The 23,646-nt window shown below is 43.9% G+C and overlaps 1 protein-coding gene across 6 annotated transcripts; it reads left to right on the top strand.

Moving 5' to 3' along the window:
* Positions 1–3,768: 3,768 nt before the first annotated feature.
* On the top strand, positions 3,769–22,330 carry sema6d (semaphorin 6D). 6 transcript variants are annotated; one of them, XM_026163590.2, is made up of 20 exons: positions 3,769–3,988; positions 10,763–10,934; positions 11,391–11,502; positions 12,136–12,196; positions 12,390–12,452; positions 12,580–12,681; positions 13,516–13,606; positions 13,844–13,963; positions 14,272–14,360; positions 15,211–15,428; positions 15,515–15,646; positions 16,260–16,415; positions 16,791–16,964; positions 17,365–17,505; positions 17,760–17,837; positions 17,979–18,037; positions 18,608–18,664; positions 19,159–19,341; positions 20,251–20,492; positions 20,612–22,330. In XM_026163590.2, exons 2-20 carry the CDS (start codon positions 10,811–10,813, stop codon positions 21,722–21,724), a joined length of 3,315 nt encoding a protein of 1,104 aa, XP_026019375.1. In that variant the 5' UTR covers positions 3,769–3,988; positions 10,763–10,810; the 3' UTR covers positions 21,725–22,330. The 6 variants fall into 6 exon arrangements, with proteins under 6 accessions (XP_026019375.1, XP_026019377.1, XP_026019376.1 ...); XM_026163591.2 differs by lacking the exon at positions 3,769–3,988 and adding an exon at positions 4,629–4,869; XM_026163592.2 differs by lacking the exon at positions 18,608–18,664.
* The last annotated feature ends 1,316 nt before the right edge of the window (positions 22,331–23,646 follow it).

The following is a 23,646-nucleotide window of genomic DNA, read 5'->3' as shown; positions in this document are numbered from 1 at the left end:
GTTACTCGTGATTTTTATCAACGGTAAACAATATAAATGTTCCCAGCAAACATGGTTGAAACCCCAACATCAATCTTCCCACTCAAAAGTGACGCTAAAAACTGAACCGTGAACAGACGGTTTACGGGGTCAACGAGGTTAACTCAGACTCTCTCTTACAAAGAGAGAAAGAAGGAATTTTGTTTTGTTGCTTTGTTTCAAACACTGTCTGGTATTTACATGGTCGTGAACAGACGTCCACACAACATCTTCTTTCTCCGCGTTCACAACTTAGTGATACCAGAACCTGTTTCTTAAAAAAACCCCAAAAAAACTCACAGATATTTATGATTTCTCCATCTAACACGTTTGATTTCTTGCATGAACTCACTGGACTTTGTCAAATATCACCTCTCTGTCGTGATGTTAGCATCATAAGTGATAATACAGCTTAAGCCACCACTGAGGTGTTTTATTATTATTCTTTTCAGCAAGAAATGTTTTAAAAATGTTTATTTATGTTCAGTGTAGCTGGTAATGAGACAGCAGCATTTCTATAACACAAACTTTCGCTTGCTAGAAAGTCCAACAAGGATGTGAAGGCAGTGTTGTAGACACACCTTGAACCCACAACCTAACATCCCCTGGTCAACTTTCATTTTTGAACTCGTTTTCAACCATGACTAGACATCGAGAAAAGACCGTCAACTCTGAATTCAGGAATTTTAATCAAATAAACATCAGCACAACAGCATCAGAAAACTCCTGTTTGCTTGTTTCCCTGAATGAGTCATGTTCACTTTCCATAGTCGCTCAAAATTTAAAACTGGCCGCTCACACCCGACCTGCCACGCCCTGCAATTTGAGAACCAGGGCTCTAACAGCTCCTGCACACTTGGCACAGTTTTTTCACCCTCTCTTTACAGTACGCGATACATTCTCCCTCATTTGTGCTGCCATTTGGGGATGGTAAATGATGCATGTCTCTAAAACAGATCACAACAAGAAGTCACGTTACCTCACCATCGCATATGCTGACCTTAAATTTAAATCAGAAATAGTAAACTAAAAAAAATGTAACTTTAAAAAATTGATTTTCAAAATTCTGTCACTTGAAGCAAATACAGAAGAGAGAATCTTTCATGTGCATTTTTTATGTTCTAATATGCCATTTGGTGTTTACTCTAATCCAAAATGCTGAGCACCAGAGTGACTGAACAGATTTTTTGACATGGGTGGCCTTGGTGGAGCTCACTGAGTTGGGGAGATTTAGGGGGAAAAAAAGTCTGAATGTAGATTGGGGGACAAGAAGCTCCTCAACAGGACTGCGCTGTCAGGTGACAAATGGTGCCCCGGGCCAGTGGAGTGCCAAGAATGGCCTCTTAATCAATCAGAGGTCAGCGTGCAGGCTGAGTCCAGACTGCCTCCACCCCGAGTGGCAGCCATCTGATGGAACACTTAATGCCAAGCCAAGAAGCACACGGCTTTTTCTTCTGGTCAGAATCACTGTTGCTGCCATGCTCATCACTTCAGAAAACATGAGAGCTCAGTGCAGAGACATCTTTGTCCTTCAGTTTAGGTTTATTATTACAACAGAAGAAAGTTGAAATAGTTGAATTAAAGATTCAATCCTTAAACTTTCATTGTGTACCTATTATTTTAAACATGTCACATTCATGTTCTAATTTTCTATTTTGAAGGTCCTGGAGAACAATCGCATGTTGCTTTAAAAGATTGGCCTCAGCTCCTGCTTAACCCTGCGGCCTCTATCCTTGTCACATTGCCATCTGTACCAGTGTTTCAGGCAGTAAATAAGGGCATGGAGGGTAGTGCACCTCTCTTGTAGCCCCAGCCTAAGGCCAGGGGTGCACATCCTCCTCTGCACCCTGAGGCCCACCCACCAACACTCCCTGAGGCTGACCTACACACTGCAAGGTCCCCAAGGGAACATGTCTAAATTTAAGAGGAAGGCAGGCCTTCTGTCTTCTGTCCACCCCACCCACGTCCTACATATATTACTACTCTCTCCTGCCATCCATCTCTCCATCTTCCATCAAACAGACCATTCATCTGACCATTCCCACTATCAATCCAACCCAAACATACTCACAAAATTTAAAGATCTTTGTCATTCACCCATCTGCTCCACTTTCATTGCTGATGGTGTCATTGTCCTTCCATTAAATCATTCATTCTCCAGTGGCTCAAAGATGGGAATTGTCTCATCCAAAACAATAGTAAGAGCCAAGATTTAGCAGGCCAATCAAAGTTTTAATGCTCCTTTTTCTAACTCAGATGGAAAGAGTCATAAAGCCTGCAAGAATTTTTTTTAAATCTGACTGCGTTGGTGAAAATTAATCTGAATTTGCAGAAAATATTAAAGAAACTACGAGAAAAAGCTGACTGTGATGGCTAACAGTCTCGCATCAAAAGCCATCGAATTCTCCTGAAATGGTGTCACATAGCCATTACACTATCAATAAAACTGCCAATTCACAGGAAAAAGGACCAATCAATAGGCCCACCAATCACCACACACCGACAAATCCATATATCTATTCATCCACCATGACACTCAAGACCTGCATCTGGCAACCCTTAGACACATTGATCAATCCATCTTGTGCCTCTCTCACGTAGAACCTCGTGCTGATTCAGTCCCCACAGGACATGGGGACTGCTAACAGAAGTAACCCAGAGCAGAAATTGAGGCGTGAGAGACAAGAAGAAGGGGAATGAAAGTCACGTAAATAACAAATGTGTTTCAGCTGAAATAACACTGATTAGATTGGGCAAAAACTGCAGAACGCCTGAAGACAAAAAAGGAAAGGAAAAAAATTCCATGGAATCAAGGTCCCAATACTGAGGAACAATATTTCTACAGAAACAGGTAGAGCGAGTGAGAGACAAGCACGGACAAAGACGCACAACGAGAGCCAAAGTACAGGATTGGGCATATCAGAAGTGCAAAGTAGTGTTTCCTACACAAGTATTGAGATGCAGATCAAACTTTCACAACATAATAGGGCCTGTCAGGACTCTCTGTGTGTGTGTGTGTGTGTGTGTGTGTGTGTGTGTGTGTGTGTGTGTGTGTGTGTGTGTGTGTGTGTGTGTGTGTGTGTGTGTGTGTGTGTGTGTGTGTGTGTGCTATCGTGGGTGAGGATGTTCATTCGGAAATGATCCTCACACATCTGCCAACCTGCTTTTCTAATGGGGTGAAAATGAGCCTCTTCTGTGCGGGTTTGCAAACCTGGCCGGAATGACTTCTCACATGTATGTCAAGTTTGGGGAAGACGCTCACGATGATATTTGCATATGCATATACAGAAAAGATACTTTAACATCACTGCAGCGTTGCTGTGCATGCAGCAAGGTTCGCTGTTTATTTTCCCTACAAGAATAATGCTCATGCAAAACTTGAACTGGCTGCGTTGCATGCATTTGCACAGGAGTAAAACTTTTATGCTACTTTGCAAAAATATTGTAATCTTTAATGATTAAAAAAAAACATGAGTTTCACCATGCCCTGCTGAATTAAACACAGAATTGAGCTAAATCTCTTCCTCAAATCCAAACATGGCTAAAGCTGTGTTTTACTAAGCAGTCCACTTGCCACAACTCAGCTGTAAAGATTTTAACTAGAAGCTCTTGCTGACTTAGTGTTGGGGGATGGGGTTTTAACTGAAGAGGGAAGGGGGGCGAATATGGGGTCACACAGGAGGAGAAATGGGAGGGTCGCTGTTTTCTTTCTCTATGCTTTAGGAAAAGAAAGGAAGGAAGCCCTAGCAAGGAAGAGAAGCCCGAACCAAGTGAGGAGAGATGGATGATTGGGGGAGGGACTGGAGGAAGAGCGCTGTTCATTGGTAGGGCTCGGGTCGAATTACACCATTTGCCGTGCATTAGTTTGTTTTTCTCCCAGCCTGGAGAAGTTGATTCACTGAGACGCGCAGAATCTTTTTTGGGAGATTACGGCAACGCGAAAGGATACAAAATAATCATTTCCGATGAGGTGAGTTCCTTGCAGCTATGTGGACACAGGCTTCTTTGTTGCGCCCGTATTTTGCAGTGAAAGTCGAGGAGGGGGGGAGAAAAAACTAGAGAGGAGAAGTCTTTGCTGGGAAACAAAATATTTCTTCTGACCACGTCGCTATGCTGCTCTGCAAAACCGATGGTTGCAGGACAGAAATAGTTGAGGTCCGGACTATTTTCACTAGTGCTTTCGTGCAACACTATTCATTCATTCCTTACAGGGCTGGCAAAATGAATCCGTCCAGCTCCAAAGCTTTCCACTCCCAGTAAAGGGGGGAAATTGTAGTTGTTACAGTTCCTCCTCCGGTCTTTTAAAACTGCCTATGAAACCGGTGATTTCAAACTTCTGCGAACCATATCTGTATTTATTTATTAAAGAAGAAGAATCACAGAGGATAGTTTTGCGTAAATCCCACATGCGCTATCTTGCTCTCCGCGCACCCTCTGTTGTTTTAGATCAGTTAAGTCAGAGAGCGGCGTAGTAAGGATATCGCATCGTTAATGTTTATATCTTTTCCCTCTGGTTTCCAAAGTTAATCGTAGTGAAAAGGGGGCTGGTGTAACAGTGTATGAGGGAGGAGGAAGGGGGCTGGTGCGGTCGTGGCAGAGCTTTGAAGCTCACTTATCAGAGCGCAGGGGCCCGGGGACGGAGAGAGACTCATCAGAGGCAAGAGTCACAATAATGTGTGGCGAGCGGAGCTGAAATCTGTGCGCAACTGGATAAAAGAGAAAAGTGGGGTCCGGATGGAGCGCAAAATAACAGGAATATTACATGCTGGGGGTTTTCTCGCAAATGGATTACCAAAGGAATATGACATTCTGCTGGACTGCCCCGTTCATGTGTGAAATCGGATACTTGAGGTAGGTGTGCCCAGTGTTTTGTTTTTGCAATTAAACCATGGATAAAGCGCATCTTTTTTTCGTTTTTTAGAAAAAAATACGTGTTTCTTGTTTTTTTAAATGTTGGTATTAATATTATTGGATTGAATAAAGGGCATAGCCTATTGCTACTGGCCAATCTATCCGGAGCGCTATACTTAGTCACTATAATCTATAAAAAAGTATCAAGTACGTTTCCGAGTAAAACGTCCCGCTTATCGAATGCAAGAGTGCAAATGGGTTCCTGATTATAATCATGCTGATAGAAATATAATTGGAGCCACGCAAACGTTTTCCTTTAACCTTCCGTGCAGGCGAGTGTCCCTGTTTTTATTACAATTTCAGTCCCAATAACAAAGCGTTTCTAGTCTGAACTGTTAAACAGTTCAGAGCAGGAATAAAAGTGTTTTCTGGCATTTTGACTTTACAAAAAAATCAACTTGGGATCAAAGGCAATCTGCGCAGACGAGCGAAAACAAACGGCTGTTAAACAATTAAGAGGCAAACTGGACGAGCAGTGGAAAATGAAGGTCGTTTGCTGATGTCTTTAAAACATATAATACATCCCCTGATCCATTACTAAAGTCACATATTGGATAATAAATTGCAAAAGCGCCCGTAACCTTTCTGGAGGCAGAGTGGCACGGAAGCCCTGCCCTGTGAATAGATTAAGTGCTATGGAGGCAGTTAAACGAAGCCCCATCACTGTTGTCACTTCACAGATGTCCCCCGCGTCTTTGTTGTCTTTTGTATCAGTTGTGCATGTGGACTAAAAGGGGTCTGAAATGATTTACCACGGACCAAACTTGAATGCCTTTATGCTCCAGTCTATATAATGCATGCATTCGAGCCCGGGCCGCTGCGTGGACTGTGTGCGTAAAACAGGAGAAGAAGATCCAAAGGCAAAACTTGAAAAATAGAAAATGAAACGGAGGGAAAATGATGAAAGCAAGGGAGTCGAGGTAGTTCTTTTGTTTCATAAGGAGCTATCCAGGCGTGATGAGTTTAATTATTTGTGTCTTAAGGTTTAGGAACATGTGGCTAAATTAAGTAAAAGAGCAAAAGGTGCTTATTTTGTAGTTGTTGCCATACTAATCTGCTCTACTCATATATATTTTTTTTTTTATTGGCAGAAGTGTTCACTCATTTTTAACTATTGTTGGTTTGTGGTCAAAATGTTGCTGCTATAAATTCTCCCAAAGGCTTTAAGTTTTTATAGAAATAAGGGATAAAGGAGGATGTTTGCATTTCCCTGGAAACTTTCAGCTGGCTGAACCATGTCTCAGAGATCAGAGAGCTCGGCCTAACTGCTGAAATGACAAACTTGAGATATCGGCAAGGCCATCAGACTGTGGCCGGGTCAGACATCAGAACCAAGCCATGGGTTTGTTGACAGCACAGCTGGCTTGTGTGTCTCACTTCGCTTCACTTTCCAGAGGGTTAGAACTCAGTGACCAGAACGATCACCGTTGACCTCCTCTACAGCCGGCCATAACCCCGGAACAACCACCATTAAACCATACAGTGATCAGTATTAACCCTTTGTAGCCTTATAGGTTCCTAAACTGCTGTTCACAAATCAAATTGTTCCATACTTAATTGGCTGAGAGATGAAAGTTAGACCCTATGTGACGTGTTCAGAGTGGGCACGTTTTTATACTTTGCTTTGTTCCCTCTTAGTCCCTTTCGCAGCCTCGAAAAAGCTCTTCGGAACATGGGTCCATGGACCGGGGGTGGGGCTCTATTGTGTTGACTTGCCCAGAGCCCCTTTTGTTTCTTGGTCACACCTGCAGCACAGGCTCTTTGTGCTCTATAATAGTAGAACTACTGCTGAGAACAGCCTTTCTCCTGTTTCACTCCTCCTCTCACCAAGGTAGAGAACAAAAGGGAGGGAAGCACGGTTTAGGGTGGCACAGCCTTCTCCTTCAGCCAGATCTCTGAAGCAACAAGTCCAACCAAGCCCCTCAGAAGGGATCCTTAGGTAAACAGCCTGTGATTAGGGGGTGCTTGTTATTACTCAAGTGGGGAAAAGGAGTATTAATCATTTGTGGGCATGTCTGGGAGCTGCTCTAATCATCTGGCTGGCTCAATCTCCTGTGTGGCTGCATCTTGATTACTTTCCAAGGGCCACAGTTGAGTTTTAACAGCCGTGTCACTGGATGCATGTGGGTTTGAAACAGACAGTCATACATGGACAGGTGATGGTGCAGAAATACAGGTTCGGTCACGATAGGAGCCAATCATTAGAAAACTGACACGGCAAAGATGCATTACATGATATAATGTTAGGTAATCTACTATGGCATGATATTAAAGTTATACGAAGGGCAAAAATGCCCTTGTAAATACAAAAATCACTGTGGGTAATAAGTGTGTGTGTTTTCATCAGGATTCAAATTTATGGCGTCCAATTAGCCAAATAGCTCTCCTTCCATCTCTGTCCACCATTTTCCGTCTGTAAGTTTCTTCGCCACCATGAGTCAGTTCACTTAATTTTACTTCAACCTCATTCATTGATAAGTGCCAACACAAGGAGTCATGAAGTAGTCACTCTGGAAGGTCAATTCGCCATTCAAAGTGGCCGCAATTGCCAACAGCGCCTCGATAAATCAGTCACAAGAGGAATCAAAGCCGTATATAGCAGCACAAAATTTTGTTCCACCGCAGTTTAGACAAACAGAGTTAAATAATTTAACTTTGTAAAAAATAAAATAAAAAAAGAACTCCCGGGTCATCCGATTTCCCGTTGTGCAAGATGACAAGTCAGGCAGCCTCAAGCAGCAGCAGCAGCCTTTTGTTCTGCTGGGATTACATCCGCCCTTCACATTCACACGCAATTACAAAATCCTCACGCACTACTGTTGTTTGCTATCCTTTTACTATCCCCAAATTCTCCCAGTAGGACCTCCCTGCAAAAACACATTCATCCAGTGCTGCAATTGAGGAGATTTTATGGCTTACGTACTGTATGCCAACGAAAGCACAGCTAAGAGGAGGGTATGTGTTAATCTGTCATTTTAAGCTAAAGGAGCACTAAAGCGTCCCCTGTAACTACCAGAATTGGGCTACAGACCCCTACACCCACCATCAGCAGAAATGGCAGTCCACTCGATTCCCCTCCTCCTCCTCCCCCCATGTTTAACACCATGGGTTTGAGCCAAAAACATCAGCAGGGAAAGTGCGTGGTTGTAGGACACTGCAAAGCCTGTAATAACAGAGGTAGAGTAAGGCAAGATTGAATGGCAGTGAGATGCGTGACAAGCCCAGCGTCTCCAGGCTTGTTGAGGCCTATATGTGTGCATACACACACACATGCACACGCAGGAGGGCAGGAGCCAGAGAGCGTAAAGGAATAGTCAATAGAAAACATGCTGGGCTCGCTAGAGATTGAGAAGTAATTTTAGATCACTGACCTCTGAATGTCTTCTGTTTCTGTTTTACATTAAAGTTTCTGAGGGAAGCCTTTGCCTTCCACATCAAGGCTATTACCATGCAAGGAATCATGGGAGATTGGCACTGAGCTTTTCGCCCTTCCTTAGAGTGTTTTTTTCCCCCTTCTTTTCATCTGAATTGTTTAGTGGGGGAGAATGGTACAGGGGCAAAAGTGGCATGAATGTGAGTGCTTCTGAAGAGCTCGTGTTAAGCAGGAGTGTAAAATTCTGACAGGTAAGGAAACCATTTACCTGTGAATACAGCCAGGTTTTTGGCCACAGGTACAGCCTGCAGTGTGTACGATAGCGCTATAGAATTGAAACACGGAGCTCGGTTTATTTACTTTCACAGGGCCTCTATTTTTCAGCCGTCGAGTATTTGGTATCTATTTCTGTCTCCGGCTTCTAGAAATTCAGCTATTTATTGCCTGCGTTTTAACGCAGCAGATTTCCTGGTGTGAGAGGCGTCTGAATGAGGAAGTAAAAAAGAAAAAAAGCTGTGATGCTTTTAAGGATTTTCAGAGTCGCGTCATCAGTCCTCGTTAGGATCAAGTTTCTTACATTTGCTGCTCCGCACAGATCGGGGAAACTGCATCCATAGATCTGTGGATGGGTTCTGCCCAGTGATTCATTTGTGACTACAGTAGAATTACTGCCTGCTTTAACATTATTGATGTTTGTAGTTATAGAGAGAGCAAACAACCCTTTTGGTCCTCATAAAATCTTCCCTTTTCCCCCTTTTTTTGCCAAAACATCAAACCCGTAATTTAACCACTAAGTGGACTAATTGAGATTAAGCGTTGTCTCATCCATGCCTCACATTATCCAGTCATAATGACATTGCTCTTTGAAAGGCCTCAGTATCCCACAGTCCTGAATAGCCATGATTACACACTGGTGATGATTAAAACATGTTGGCATTACCCCGATTCCATCTCACCACTACTTTCATTCTTTTTAGTGACATGCCATCACACAGTAGCTGTTTAGACCAAAATTGGATTATTAATGGACGCACACACACAGCATACTTTACATCAACATGCTGGCACAAAGGTTGTGCAACAAATTAGTTATGCCATCTACATTCTAACAAAAAGATGACATGCCGATTGTTGCTGTCAGGTAAACACCTCGCGGCGGCTCATTTTCTACTTGACAGCCATGTTTGCTTATAATTAATTCACTTAACAGCCATATGCATTGTAGTTTATTTAGTGTTTTTAAACTAAGCTTCTGGACATTTTTTCATAAGCTTGAGGCTCTTCAAAAAATATCAAGATGAAAGTGGCTCGATTTATAGTTACAGATATGGAGAAGTCCATGGATTGCCTTCTCTGGCTGCTGATCTGCCATGTTTCCTGTGTGGATCAATCAAAGCACTAATGGCTTGGCAGGCAGGGCTCACAGACAGCACTGGAGCAGGTGTGCTTTGGGGCTAATTGAAAAATGAGTCAATAGTGTGTGTGTGTGTGTGCGCACATGTGTGCGTTCGCGTGCAACACACACATCAGTCTTTGCATTACACCATTTGAAAGAGTGATTACGTATGTGCAGTCGCGTGTGTGCGCATCCAAGTGCGCTCCTGGCTAATCCATCCCTCTGCCTGTGTGACGTCTCCCAGTAAATTGTTTATATCCGTTCAGGCTTTGCCTGCATGAATAATTTGTTTGCCTTATAAATATTTGAATGTACACCGATCATTAATATGCACAGACACAGTCTGTCTCTAAAGTACTCCTTCAGACACTAACATACACACTAAACCCCTGCCACTCCCACAATAAATTATTGCCAAAGTAACTGCTGGTGTATCATGTCTACAATCAGATCCTGTACAAGCTTTTATCCACAAAAATTACTACAATGTCAAAACAGCTGTACATGAGTAGGAGCTCATAATACAAGTATGAGTGAATCACTGCGCTGCAATAAAGCACACCGACCCCAAGGAAAAGCTCGAGCAATAACCACAACTAGAGCGCTGATAGAGGTGTGCTAAGGTTAGAGCAGAGGCTACACTTGTGATGATGATGAAGTTGCAATGTGCTGATTAGTGTTGAGCCTGGCCCAGTACAAACCAATCAGAGCACAGATGTACTGAGACAGCAGGCCTGCCACGTTTCTAACAGAGTCGACTTCCGCTCTTTGCAACACACACCGAGACACCCCACCGGTCAGTTGGCTGACCTTCCCTTAGGCAACAGATGCAGGAAAAGGTAGAGGGGAAGTGCCAAGCGCTGGCACTGAGAGCTCAGTCATCAATAAACACGAGAGCGTTTTACTGTATGTTTGCATCACAAAAGCTTGAAAAAGAGACAGTTGTTGCTCCGAGTTTAACAAAGGGTTTGGACTCGGTTCGCGTAGTTCACAGCGGTACAAAAGATTATATTTAGCACATGTCAAGTAACGAGAGCATGTCATTTTTTTGTGTGTGTTTCCAGGTAACATCTCCACCAGTGTGAAACAGGAAGTGTCGTCTGTGAGCAGACATGGGCCAGAAAGCTGTGCTTCTGCTCAGTGAGCTGCTGCTGCTGCTACTGACAGTCTCGCGCACTCTCCTCGCAGTCAGCTTCCCGGAGGACATCGTACCCCTCGATGTCGTTGACGCGCACTGTGAGTACACCCGTAAATGAGCTCAACAGAGACCGGGTTGAGATTATAATTACTCGAATGTCACTCAAAAATAGAAATAAAATAATGACAATCCCCATGTAAACCTTTTACTTGCTCCACTCAGAATATTGTTACAAAAACTTAAGACACACACTAGCGCCTCCTCCCTCTCATCGGGTCCATACTTTAGACGCTAGCATCCACCGTAATAAAATCAATCTGCTGTGATGTAATGGAATAACAGAGTGGTATGCTGGCAAAGGCAGCCGTTATCGAACACACAAAAACATTACAATGACGCACAGGTCTGATTGGAGAGACTGTAGTTGAGTCTACGTACACATAATTCCCATATCTAACTATATGTTTAATCAGAACAGGGTGGTTTATCAGCGTATCACTGTTTGCTTTTACCAGTAGCCTCCCGTTAATAGCACATGTTTGTTGTCACTGCAGTTTCACGGCGGTACCCTGTATTCAGAGGCAGGCCCTCTGGCAACGAGTCCCAGCATCGCCTTGACTTTCAGCTGATGACCACGATACAGGACACTCTGTTCATCGCTGGCAGGTAAATCCAACACACACACACACATACACACACCTCTCCCCCTCACCAATATACTCAGTCACTCCTTGGCAGGTAAACAGTGGCATAAAGGGGTGGGATGCGGGAAGGGTGAGCTCTTAGCGTTATTGGATCTCTGGCTTCTGGTCGTGCATCTGATGTATATGGCTGGTATTGATCCAGTAAAGGCGTCTATCTTCCCGGCCTGACGCGCTGTCAGGGATTTCTTGGCATCTTTACATTTCTTTTTGCTATTTATGGGCAGTGGGATTAATCTGACCACTAGCACTACTGTAATATTGTAGCAGGAAATCACTTTGACATCTAACAGTATAACACCTTCCCCCTCTGGAGCCCCTGTAATCACCACCACATGTATCTGTGTTGTTAGATGGTATGCTAGAAATGTGCATGTTTTTACTGAAAGTGAAGTGAAATTGTGTTGTGTATTTGTTGTCAAGATTATTCATTTATTTATTCTATAGTAAATGAGGCCTTCTAATGATAAGGACACAAAATATTCTCATAATTGGGAGAATAATAAAATACTTTGATTAATGTACACACACAAAGACCCAGTAAGTAACAATATATTCTTGTTGTCACTGAGCTGCATGTTTTGTTGTTCGTCCACAGAGATCAGGTGTACCTAGTCAGCCTGAGAGAATCCTACAGGAATGAGATCATTCCTTACCGGGTAAGATTCACACAAGTTGCTCTCGCAATCCACAAATACTGAAAGGGCTTCATAGAAAATACTGAACCATTCATCACAGAGTGGACAGGTGGTAAAATGAGAGAGTGGAAAAAGTGTGTGCCTGCGTGTTATGTCGCACGCATGTGTCTGATACCTCATGATGTTGTTCTTTTTCTTCTTCTTTTTTTTACAGAAACTAACATGGCGATCGGGCCAAGCTGACAGAGAGATGTGTGCTGTGAAGGGAAAACACAGAGTAAGTAGGGGGGGAAAATCATTAAAAATCACTTTTTGTTTGGTCACCCGTGTCACCCATGACACGGACAGAAAGTTAAACTACAAACCTCTGAAAACACAATTTAATGTTGTGCATTTTCCTCCAGGACGAGTGCCACAACTTCATCAAAGTTCTGGTTCCAAGAAATGATGACCTGGTGTTCATCTGTGGTACTAATGGCTTCAACCCAATGTGCAGATACTACAGGGTCAGTATTCAGGGTCAGAGCCTGTGATTCATTAGGCAAAGCTCATGCAGGCTGTGTACAACAGCATGCAGTGGTCCTTCGTTTACTGCAGGAGTTACGTTCTAAAAAAAAAACCTGCGATAGGTGAAATCTGTGAAGTAGCCAACTTTATTTTTTACAATTATTATAGTTGCTTTAAGGCTGTAAAACCCCTCACAACACACTTTATACCCTTTTCTCAGACAGGCACGAACATTTTCACACTTTTTCTCTCTTGTTTAAACACTCTCAGTTCAAACCTTCGTAGAAAAATAAATCCAGTATTATAGAATGAAGTCAAAGGCAGCCTTTGACGGTGCAAAACGTTTCATCGACATTGTTGTATTCGTTGTTGAGAACAATTACAAACATACAGTACAGCACTTCAGAGTCACACTGGTAGCGATCGAAGATTTATGTAAATTTGACAAGCTGAATGCATTCTGTACTGTACAGGAGACGTGGCATGAGATTGATTGACAGTCTACAGCCAATCAGGACGCAGAACACTGCGTAGTAAAAAAGGGAAGAAAAATAACCCATGCAAAATTGTACCAAAAAAAAAATCTGCGAAACAGCGAGGCTGCGAAAAGTGAACCACGTTATAGGGAGGGACCACTGTACACCAAATGTGGACTGTTACTAGATAAACAGCAATGTTTTACTTCCTGTACTATCTTTTTTTTTAAATAAATTTGACAAGATTCCTTTCAGTGATTTATGTGTGCACCAGTGCTTCTGTGTGTGTGATTGTTTGCACCGTGCCTCTTGAGAAAGCTCTTTTTAATGTATGGGTGATCGCTCCGTTCCCTTCAGCTGGATAACCTAGAGTTTGATGGGGAAGAGATCAATGGACTGGCACGGTGCCCATTTGACTCCAAGCAAACCAACGTTGCCCTTTTCGCTGGTAAGGGTCAAGCACACACCCGCCCACGCACGCAGTTCATCTCGCCAAAGAACAACTAATGTGTTCCTACTTACGCTCTCATTATCACCCCTGTGTCTTTGCCACGGTAAAACTGGGCCTGCAGCGCTAGCAACTCGGCCAATTAAGCTCTATAAAAGAAGACAAAACAACAAAGGATCCAAGAGCAGCGCATCCTACTTTTTGGTGACTGTGTTTCCTTCTTGTTTTTGTTCTTAGAAGGGAAGCTGTATTCTGCAACTGTAGCTGACTTCCAGGCCAGCGATTCTGTCATCTATCGGAGTATGGGTGATGGATCAGCCTTGAGAACCATCAAGTATGACTCCAAATGGCTGAAAGGTAATCCTTGTTTCTCTCTCCTCTTACTTCACTTAAGATACATGTGTCTACCTGCCAGCTAGCTCGATGCTCATGGTGCCTTTGCGTGGTATATGTATGTGCGCTGGCTGTCAGGGTTGTTTTTGGAGTGATAGAGAGCTTCCCTGCCTTGCCAAGCTCTAGGAGGATATGGCCTGTTCTCTCACAGGCAATCTAGGTCACCCCCAGTCATATACAGCCTTGTACAAATCCCTGAAATATTCAACATGCACAGTGGTGGTGACAGTGCAGAAATACACTTCAACTCTCTGCCTCTGTCTCTCTTTCAGAACCTCATTTCCTGCATGCTGCAGAGTATGGGAATTATGTGTACTTTTTCTACCGGGAGATCGCGGTGGAGCACAGCAATCTGGGAAAGGTAAGACCGTGCACCTGCCGTTTATAATGCATCACGTATTCCACACACAGCATATGCAGGCCTTTATCCAAGACTACAGCTTTACGCCTCCCTCAGTGCCTGCGTTTCTGCCACAAATGGGCCCGGTGGTAATGGGGGCCCATTCAGGCGCTGACACTATATCACATTAGAATACCCGAGAAATTTCACGACAAGTGTTTGGTAGGGATGTTCTACTAACGTAAAACCATTACACAGTGGTGAGGATTTGTCTCACAGAGATTGCACGCTTTTGTGTACGCCTCTCCCTGTGAGGCACACACACGCAGATGGCATTATAAATGTCCCATGTTTGAAGCCAACCTCAGATTTGACCATGCCTCATCCTGAGCTGGCCGGGCCACAGGAAGCCGGCATCCTCCATCAGCCACCAGCTTATGAATATTTCAACCCAACTAATGCTGGGGTGACACCTGGGCTCTGATGGAGGTTTGCACTGGTAAATAATTAAAGCTATCCAAGCTAACTGCTTTATCATACTTGATTTATGCTTTAAGCCTTGGCAGTATGTGCAGTCCAACACACTTACACATGGCCCAGCTTTAAGTCAGTATAGGCCCATTGCAAGTGTTTGTTTGTTTTTTTTCTTTCTTTTTTTTTTAAATATTTGCTCCAGTCAGAGTGAACAAGTTAAATATGAGAGAGTCTGTTTAAGTCATCTGTGCTGAGTTGCTACAGGATGGGGAGATGCATTATTCAGCATGTTGAAGTGTTTTTAGTGGCATTCACTGAGATGCCCTCCTCATCTGCACGCCTCAGTCCTCTCTGGGAAAAACAACAACAACAACAAAAAAACCTCTGCACCTCACAGGTTGTGTATTCCCGCGTGGCCCGAATCTGTAAAAATGACGTGGGTGGGTCACAGAGGGTGCTGGAGAAGCACTGGACCTCTTTCGTGAAGGCGAGGCTGAACTGCTCCGTGCCGGGGGAGTCCTTCTTCTACTTTGATGTGCTCCAGTCCATCACCGACATCATCGACATTAACGGGGTTCCCTCTGTGGTGGGCGTGTTCACCACGCAGATGAACAGGTGAGCCGTAGCTGCCGTTGCTGCAGGAGGAATTAAGAGTTCAAACAAACAGGGGATTTTATCTAGATATTTTTCCTTTTCTGCAGTATTCCAGGGTCAGCGGTGTGTGCCTTCTCCATGGCTGATATAGAAAAAGTATTCTTGGGCCGGTTCAAGGAGCAGAAGACCCCTGACTCTGTGTGGACTCCGTTCCCAGAGGAGAAGTTACCCAAACCTCGGTAACGGTTCATCTTTTCTCTTCCTCAGAATAATATCCAAATTCTGAACCTTGCTAAGCACGTGGAACCAAGAAACTAAGCTAAGAGGGCGATGTCCCAAGATGTTTTTTTTTTTTTTTGTTTTTTTAAACGTGGTGCTGGACTCGTCAGCTGTTTACCGCCTGTCATTTTTCACCTTGTCTTAACCCTTCTTTGTCCAGGTTAAACCCAGTGAAATGAAATCTTTTGCACCAGGTTATTAGTTTTGACCCAGCACACACATTTACCATCTGCTGACGATTAAATAATTAATTTAGTATAATTAGATGCGCTGCATATTTAACCTGTTTACAGTCAGCGCCTATATTTGCAGCCCTGCGTACAAAACACAGAGTCCACGAAGCACGTAATTACCCCAGTAAATCATTTATGGGAGGATAACCATGCATATGTATATTTTATGCCTCCAGCTGAGGTCTTTTTGTGATCCTAATAAGCACCTGCTACTCTCCCCCACCCTCTCGTGGCACTTTTCCATCCATCTCAGAACACATTATTATTACTCCCTGGTGTGCGATCATATAGGCTGATCTTTGACCTTTTGCCCTCCGTGCAATGGCACTCTCTATCCTAGACCCGGGAGCTGTGCAGGTCACGGTCCAGCTGCGTCCTTTAAGAGCTCCGTCGAGTTCCCGGACGATACCCTGCAGTTCATCAAGTCCCACCCCCTCATGGACACAGCTGTGCCTTCTATAGGAGATGAGCCTTGGTTCACCAAGACACGGGTCAGGTAAACGCATAAAGAGCATATATCTTACATTTGAAACTTGTGATTTCAGATCATACCTTTATTGGAAGGATAACCAAGTAAAGTCTTCCTAAAAATAAAAAGTAATCAAAAATCTTGCCAAGATCTTTTACGACCCATATCTATATCATAGCTGAACATTTGTTGTGACTCTGTTGGTATTTTTCAAATGTGGATGAAGTAAGTCCTTCAGTGGAAAATTGGTAAATAGTATCCATAGATGACACAAAGATATAAAACAGGCCTTACCTATGTTGATCAGTGAGCATATGGGATATGTGTATTCAAATAGTCTTTCCTATTTTGCATGAAATAACCCCTGCTGTGAGTAACACATGCCTTCTGCTACGTATAAAGGTACAGGCTGACAGCGCTGGCTGTGGACAGTGAAGCAGGACCCCACAAGAACTACACAGTGGTGTTCATCGGGGCTGAGTCGGGGGTCGTCCTCAAGGTTTTAGCCAAGACCTCCACCGTGTCTCTGAATGACAGCCTGCTCCTGGAGGAAATAGACATCTTCAACAGGGCCAAGTAGGCACACATGCACTTTTCACCCTCTCTCTGCCTGCTCCCTCTTCTCGTTTCCTCTTCCCCTTCTGTCTTTTGGCTGTGGAGTCAGCAACTCTTACAGTGATGATTCCTGGCACAGATGGCAGTGTCTGTCAGCTTTGTGCTCACGTGCATGTGTGTGTGTTTTTGTTTTGCTGTGTTTTTGTGTTTTTTGAGTCTGGTGTGTGTGTGATTTTATTTTTATTTTTTTTTGGAAGCTAAAATGCACACTGCCAGGAGTCAGGGGTTAAATTCTTGTTAAACTGTAAGAAGAAGCTTCTGTGAGTCGTCAACCTAACAAGTGATTAAATCTTCCGAGACTGAAACAGGAGACAGACGGGTCTGATAGACCTCTGATTAGGTTTCTCTCCACCCTGTCCAGGTGCCTGTCTAACCGTGAGGATGACAAGCGTGTCCTCTCGCTGCATGTGGACAAAGACGCACACAGCCTTTATGTCGCCTTTTCAAGCTGTGTCATCCGTATTCCCCTGAGCCGCTGTGAAAGGCATTCCTCCTGCCACAAGTAAGTGATGCACTACTGCACACGTAGGAGGTTAAATAAAAATGTCCTTTGTACAGCCAGTCATAGCTTTATTGTTTTGTTCTTCGGCTAAATGTCATAAAAGCAACGATAACAGCTTTACCCTGTGCCTTGTGGTTAATGTTCAGTCAGTCACAAGTGATTATAGCGTTCTTTCCAGAATGATTAAACCTGGCGTTCTGATGTGTGTGTGTGTGTGTGTGTGTTTGTGTATGTGTACGTTTTTGCCATACCAGGTCCTGCATTGCATCAAGGGATCCTTATTGTGGCTGGAAGCCTCACGGAGCCTGTGAGAGGATACAGCCGGGTGTTTTGTGAGTTCACAGCCCACCTGCAATATGAAGCACAAATATTACAGATGAGAAAATGACAAGAATATTTATTTATTTTTTGTTGTCGCTGCTATTTTGGATTAATATCTGTTTCTATCTGTCTTTCTCTCTCTCTCTTTTCAGGGCTGGATATGAGCAGGATGTTGAATTTGGAAACACGGCCCACCTCGGAGACTGTCAAGGTATCGATCTCATCTCCATGCCATGCTATTTGTCCTCAGACATATACAAACACACACATGCAGCTATACACACACTGTACACAAACTCATCTCTGCATACACCATGAGCCTGCACACTCACATCAGTAACCACTCCAGTAACTTGCCCCTACATTAGTCTTACGTGCAGTATTAACACACATATCTACATAGAGTACATGGCCACCTGTAACTAATACCGCCCGTGAGGCGGAAACATGGACATGTACAATTGAGGGTCATGTTCAGCCGGTGCAAATGACAGAGGTCTTGTGATATGTCACGACTAGAAAATGTACATTGACTGATTTCACTGCACCTGTCCCTTCATATGTATCAGCTAAACATGACCCATGGCTGAACCACAGTATTGATCAGAACCAGAGTGCCTCCAGTAAAAAAAATGACACTGCTGGCCGAGTGCTTAATATACTTCCTGTTAAAACCTAAACTAAGCTGCACTCTTAGTGTCTCTCAGGAGTTTTATTTTTCTTTTCTTTTAATTTTCAGAGTTTCCTTATAATGATTTCTTGTCCCTTTTAATTCTTTTAGCATTTTTGGGCACTACTTCAGCGCCAGATTACAAATCATTTGGCGATCCTACCTCTGGTTAGTTTGATCTTTTACTCAAATGGTTTCTTTCCTTGAGTTCAGCATCTCCTGCCTTTTTCTTTCAACCCCTGCTTCCCTTCATCTTTTCGTATCAAACACCTCTCGAATGCTAATATTCCCTGTGTTCATTTTCATCGCCATCAATAACCGAACCACCAGGCAACATCAGCACTCTAACTGGGCGACGATTGACTTCCTCCTTTTCACCCATCACCTCCTGTTCTGATCCATCCTCCCTCTTGCATGTCTACTCCACTATACCTTGGCAACCTTCCTGTTGTGTACCAACTCCTCTTTTAACCATCACTTATTTCCTTTTTAAATTGTCTTCAAAATGTACATTTATTGGTATTTGAAAACACAATCATTTAAACTGTGATAAAGTTTACTCTTTTGTTTTTCCATACACTCTACCGATGCCTACTAACTGGGATGATAACAGTATGCTTTTCACTCGTCTGCACAGTTTAACAGTTTGTTTGTCACCACAGACATGGAGTTTTCATCAGCGCCAGTCACTATCCAGCCCAGTGGGCCCATACACCCCCCAGTACTCATACCCAGTCAGAGCCCCAGCTCTGGGCCTGATCCAGAGCTCTACGGCTCACGCTTTGTGCTGCAGGATGACCCAGCCACCTCCAGTTCTTTAGACTCTATCCCAGGGGGCCAAGAGGGTAAGGCCCACAGGGAGGCAGCCAGCATGCTGCATTGAGCCTGATCTGATAGCTGCCAGGAAATGTCACTAAGCCACGCTAATGTGAAAGTACACATATATGCAAACACACTGTGGTTGCTAATACGGTTTTCCCTTAGATAGCATGGCAGATATTAGTCTTTTCATTAAACATTTATATTATGATTAATATTTTATTTTCATAATAACTTTTTTCTTTACTTAAATGGTAATTTCCTTCATCTTCTTTCTTTCTTTTACGCAACACTGCTCTAACGTAGTTTCTTTAAAAGCTCTTGTTAGGAATGGCCTCTTGCAGGTTAGACTTTCTAACCCTAGTTCTAGTAATAGATTACCCTGGCTGGTAAATCATTGACTGGACCAGCTCTGCCACATCATGGCCGCACGGTGGATGACTAACTCTTTCAATGTCTGTGGTTACTAACAAACTTTCTGTAGAGCAGCAGCTATCTGAACACCTGGATGGCAAACACTTTCCTCTGATCAATTTCCTGCTGGTTGATCTCCTGCGGGAAGAGATTGACTTGGCTCTCTATCTGAGATAAGCGCGCACTCCTAACCCTTTAGTGCTGGATGCATGACAAAAAGTGTCTTGGAACGTGGGACAAGGCCACACTTTGAGTCTTCCCGGCTGAACTAACATAGCATTTCCTCTTAAAGAAGGACAAATTGGGTGTGGGTACATAACAGCTTCTTCACCATATTTCTTCTTCATCTTAGATTAGGATGAATGTAACAATATTTGTGGTTAACTACGTTGTATGGTGGAGGTTGAAAAGCAGAAGCTTAAGCATGGCTGTGTTCACACAATACTGTATCATTTCTGCTGTGGGTACACGTCACGGAGTCGTTTCGCCAGAGGGTTAACTGATGCCTCACTGTTTTGTAGGTGTGTGGGATATACAAGCTGGTGAGACCAACCAGATGGTCCACATGAACATCCTGATCACCTGCGTGTTTGCTGCTTTTCTCATGGGTGCCCTACTGGCGGGTTTAATTGTGTTCTGCTACCGAGACTCATTCCTCCGTAAACCAAGACATGTCCACAAGGATGCAGAGTCTGCACCATCTTGCTCTGATTCCACTGGAAGCTTTGTCAAGCTCAATGGCCTCTTCGATAGCCCTGTAAAGGTACAGCCAAACTACAAACTAAAAAGCAGCTTCAATCATACCGCTTTTGTGGAGAAGAGTCATTGAACAAGATGTGAAACTGTCTAATCTTACTCTTGGTTTTATTATCACATTCTTAGGAGTACCAAACCAACAATGATTCTCCGAAGTTGTACACCAATCTTCTCAGCACTGGCAAAGACCTGAACGCGCCCAACGGTGACACTAAAACCGTCATCTTGCGGGATGGATGTCAGCCCCCCGAGTTGGCTGCTCTGCCCACACCAGAGTCTACCCCTGTGCTTCAGCAGAAAGGTCTACAGCCCATTAAAAACCAGTGGGAGAGGGCACATGGGAAGGTCAGTGGGTCCCGTAAGGAGTCCAACTCATCTGCCAAGAGTCCTCAGTTCCTTCCTTCTTCTCCTACTCCTGCTAACTCTAGCTCCCACCACCCTCACCTCGCCCTGGGACACTCGCACATCCCAAGCGCCGTGGTCTTGCCCAACGCTACACATGACCACCCCAGCCATGACAATGGGGAAGATACACTACCACATTCATCTGAAAAGAAGCTTAAGAACCCAGATTCTAAAGGAGCTAAGAAAGACCAGAAGAGGTCTGTGGATGCCAGAAATACCCTAAATGACCTTTTAAAACACCTCAATGACTCTGTGGCCAACCCCAAGGCCATTCTTCAAGAGGGATCAGTACCCCGCCCGAGGCAGCACCTCACACTCGAGCCCATGGAGGAACTGACTGAAATACCCCCCAAGGTGCCCAGTCGAGAAGCTTCCTTGTACTCTCCCTCCTCCTCCCTGCCGAGGCACAGCCCCACCAAGAGGGTTGATGTGCCCATGCCCACTACACCAACGGGAAGCCTGAGCATGGGGGGCACCCTGGAGAGGCAAAGAGGGGGGTACCAACTCCAGCGGAGTGCATCTCACAGGCACTCCTTATCCACCTCACCAAATGGGGTAACCATGGGGGTGTCTGTGTCTCGCCAACACAGTATGAACAGAGGGGGTTACATGCCTCCGACACCCCCCTCCAGACTTGATTCACATGGTGGAGTTATGGCACCAGGAATGCATTCAGCCCACCCACCCTCAGTATCCAGCTACAGTGGGCATGGCTCACTTCCTCGCACCGGGCTTAAACGGACCCCTTCAATAAAGCCAGATGTGCCGCCTAAACCCAATGGGTTTTCACCACAGACTCCACAAATGCGAGTAGTCAACAAGTACAGCTATTAAAAGACCATGGACACTTCAAAGTGAGTTCTTGGCCTTGACTGTAGAGCTTTGAGCCCTGAGGGCTTGGGGGGAGGGAGTACAGATGGGATAAGGCCTAGTGTGTGTTTGTGTATCAACTTGAGGTGTATTTCCCCTTTAAATGATATGCACATTCACTCACACTAAAACCAGAAAGTCATACATATGGCCAAAGATACTCGTTGGGGCCTCTTTGCAACCCTGCAAGCCAACCTCCCTCCCTTGCCACAGTAGCCACAGGATATGATCAGTGGACAGTGGTGAATCTGCTGCTGCCCAGTGTATCTGGGCTTAGGTCTCACCCGTTACCACATTTGGAGCGAGGTTTAGGACACCAGCAGAGGTCACGATGGTGTATGTGGGACCAGGTCAAAAAAAACAGTGGAATACTTGAAGAATGGGTCTCATTTGTCACTCCCCTTGAGCACTGTCTTCCCACTAATGTGAAGTGAACAGAGAGAAGCCAGAGGCCATAGCTTTGGCTGTAAGATGGCATAAGGCAGATGGAGGGGAAGATCAAAACGTATAGCGCGTGTGTTGTTTTAAGATACACGTGGCCGTAAACAGCTGATCAAAACTGTAAGAAAAGAGAAAGTGTGTGTGTGTGTGTGTGTGTGTGTGTGTGTGCTGGCTGACAGGAAAGCAGATTTGTGTAAATGCAGCAAATATATTAGTGCCACTTGCCCAAGAATGCACCTTAAGACATTTAAGACCTAAGTCACTGTCTTTCATTAAAACAACATATTTTCTTTGATCTTCTTTAAACCCCCCCTGGACAGAGCTGAGGTCATACCTCTTTGTCACTGTTGTGTACTTAGTAATTAGATTAGGTTGTGGCGAATTGGTCATGCTGGCTGTACACAGAAATGGCCAACTCAAATTTTGCTCACTGGTTTGTGCTATTGATTTCAGATATAGGAGTTTTCCCTGATGCATGTATTCCCCCTACCAGTCGAGGATAGCCTGTGACATGGGTGTGCACATCTGCGTGTGTGTGTGTGTGTCTGTGTTGTGTTGCAGACAGAGGCCAAGGAGTAGTTTTAAGCAACCAAACGCACTGATACATGAAATAAGATGTCTCTCTCTCTGGGACTGAAACTTCCTCTAACCTCCACTGCCCCTTTGTAAGAATTCAAGAGTGGTTCAAGAGTCTTCTGTCTTTATGTAGCAATGGTATTAAAAGAAAATGCAATTTTTCATCTCATTCTGTAACTGGGTTTCCAACAAAATGACTTGCTTTTATAATCTTTTACTATTTTATTTAAAGAATTTACCATTTTGAAACTAAAGCAACACCAATGGTTTAGCCCATATATTTGAATTCCACATTTCAAGGCAGGTTTATTCTGTTAAATGTCTGTGTGTGCGTGTCCCCTGATAGAAGAATGCTAGTTTTTTCCTCCCACTTTAAATCCTATTTGCGACATATTTAACTGAACCTAGAACAATACGTGGATGTACCATCTTTGTCATCTGTCCAGTTCTGCAGCCCATGTTCCCTGTGCAGATTTTCTTGCGAGTGGCCCCGTGTACAATCAACACTACATTTATCAATGTGTCCAAATGAGTCATGCTGGGAATGACAAGATACTGTATATACTAAAAAAATACTATAAATAAGGAGTATAAATATTTTTAGGCAAGTGAACCCGAATCTGTGCGTTGTGTGCCTTATTCACGAATACAGTATATAATATTGGCAACGTCAATTGGTCCTCTGTATGTTATGTCATATGCTCGCTATATGAGTGATTTTTACATAAGCAAATTGAAATTTTAGCAGGATGCGCGTCGGAAATCTAAACTGAAGCGATGCTGAAAACACACTGACAAACATTCCATTTGTGGATGCGAGTCACACAAAGGGAAAGCAAAAACACCTACTGGGATATAAATCAGTTCGT

This window comes from Astatotilapia calliptera, chromosome 1 (genome assembly GCF_964374335.1).
Source record: "Astatotilapia calliptera chromosome 1, fAstCal68.1, whole genome shotgun sequence".
NCBI classification, from domain to species: Eukaryota; Metazoa; Chordata; class Actinopteri; order Cichliformes; family Cichlidae; genus Astatotilapia; species Astatotilapia calliptera.
Note: the sequence above shows the minus strand (reverse complement) of the source record. Positions and strands in the feature narration are given on the sequence as shown.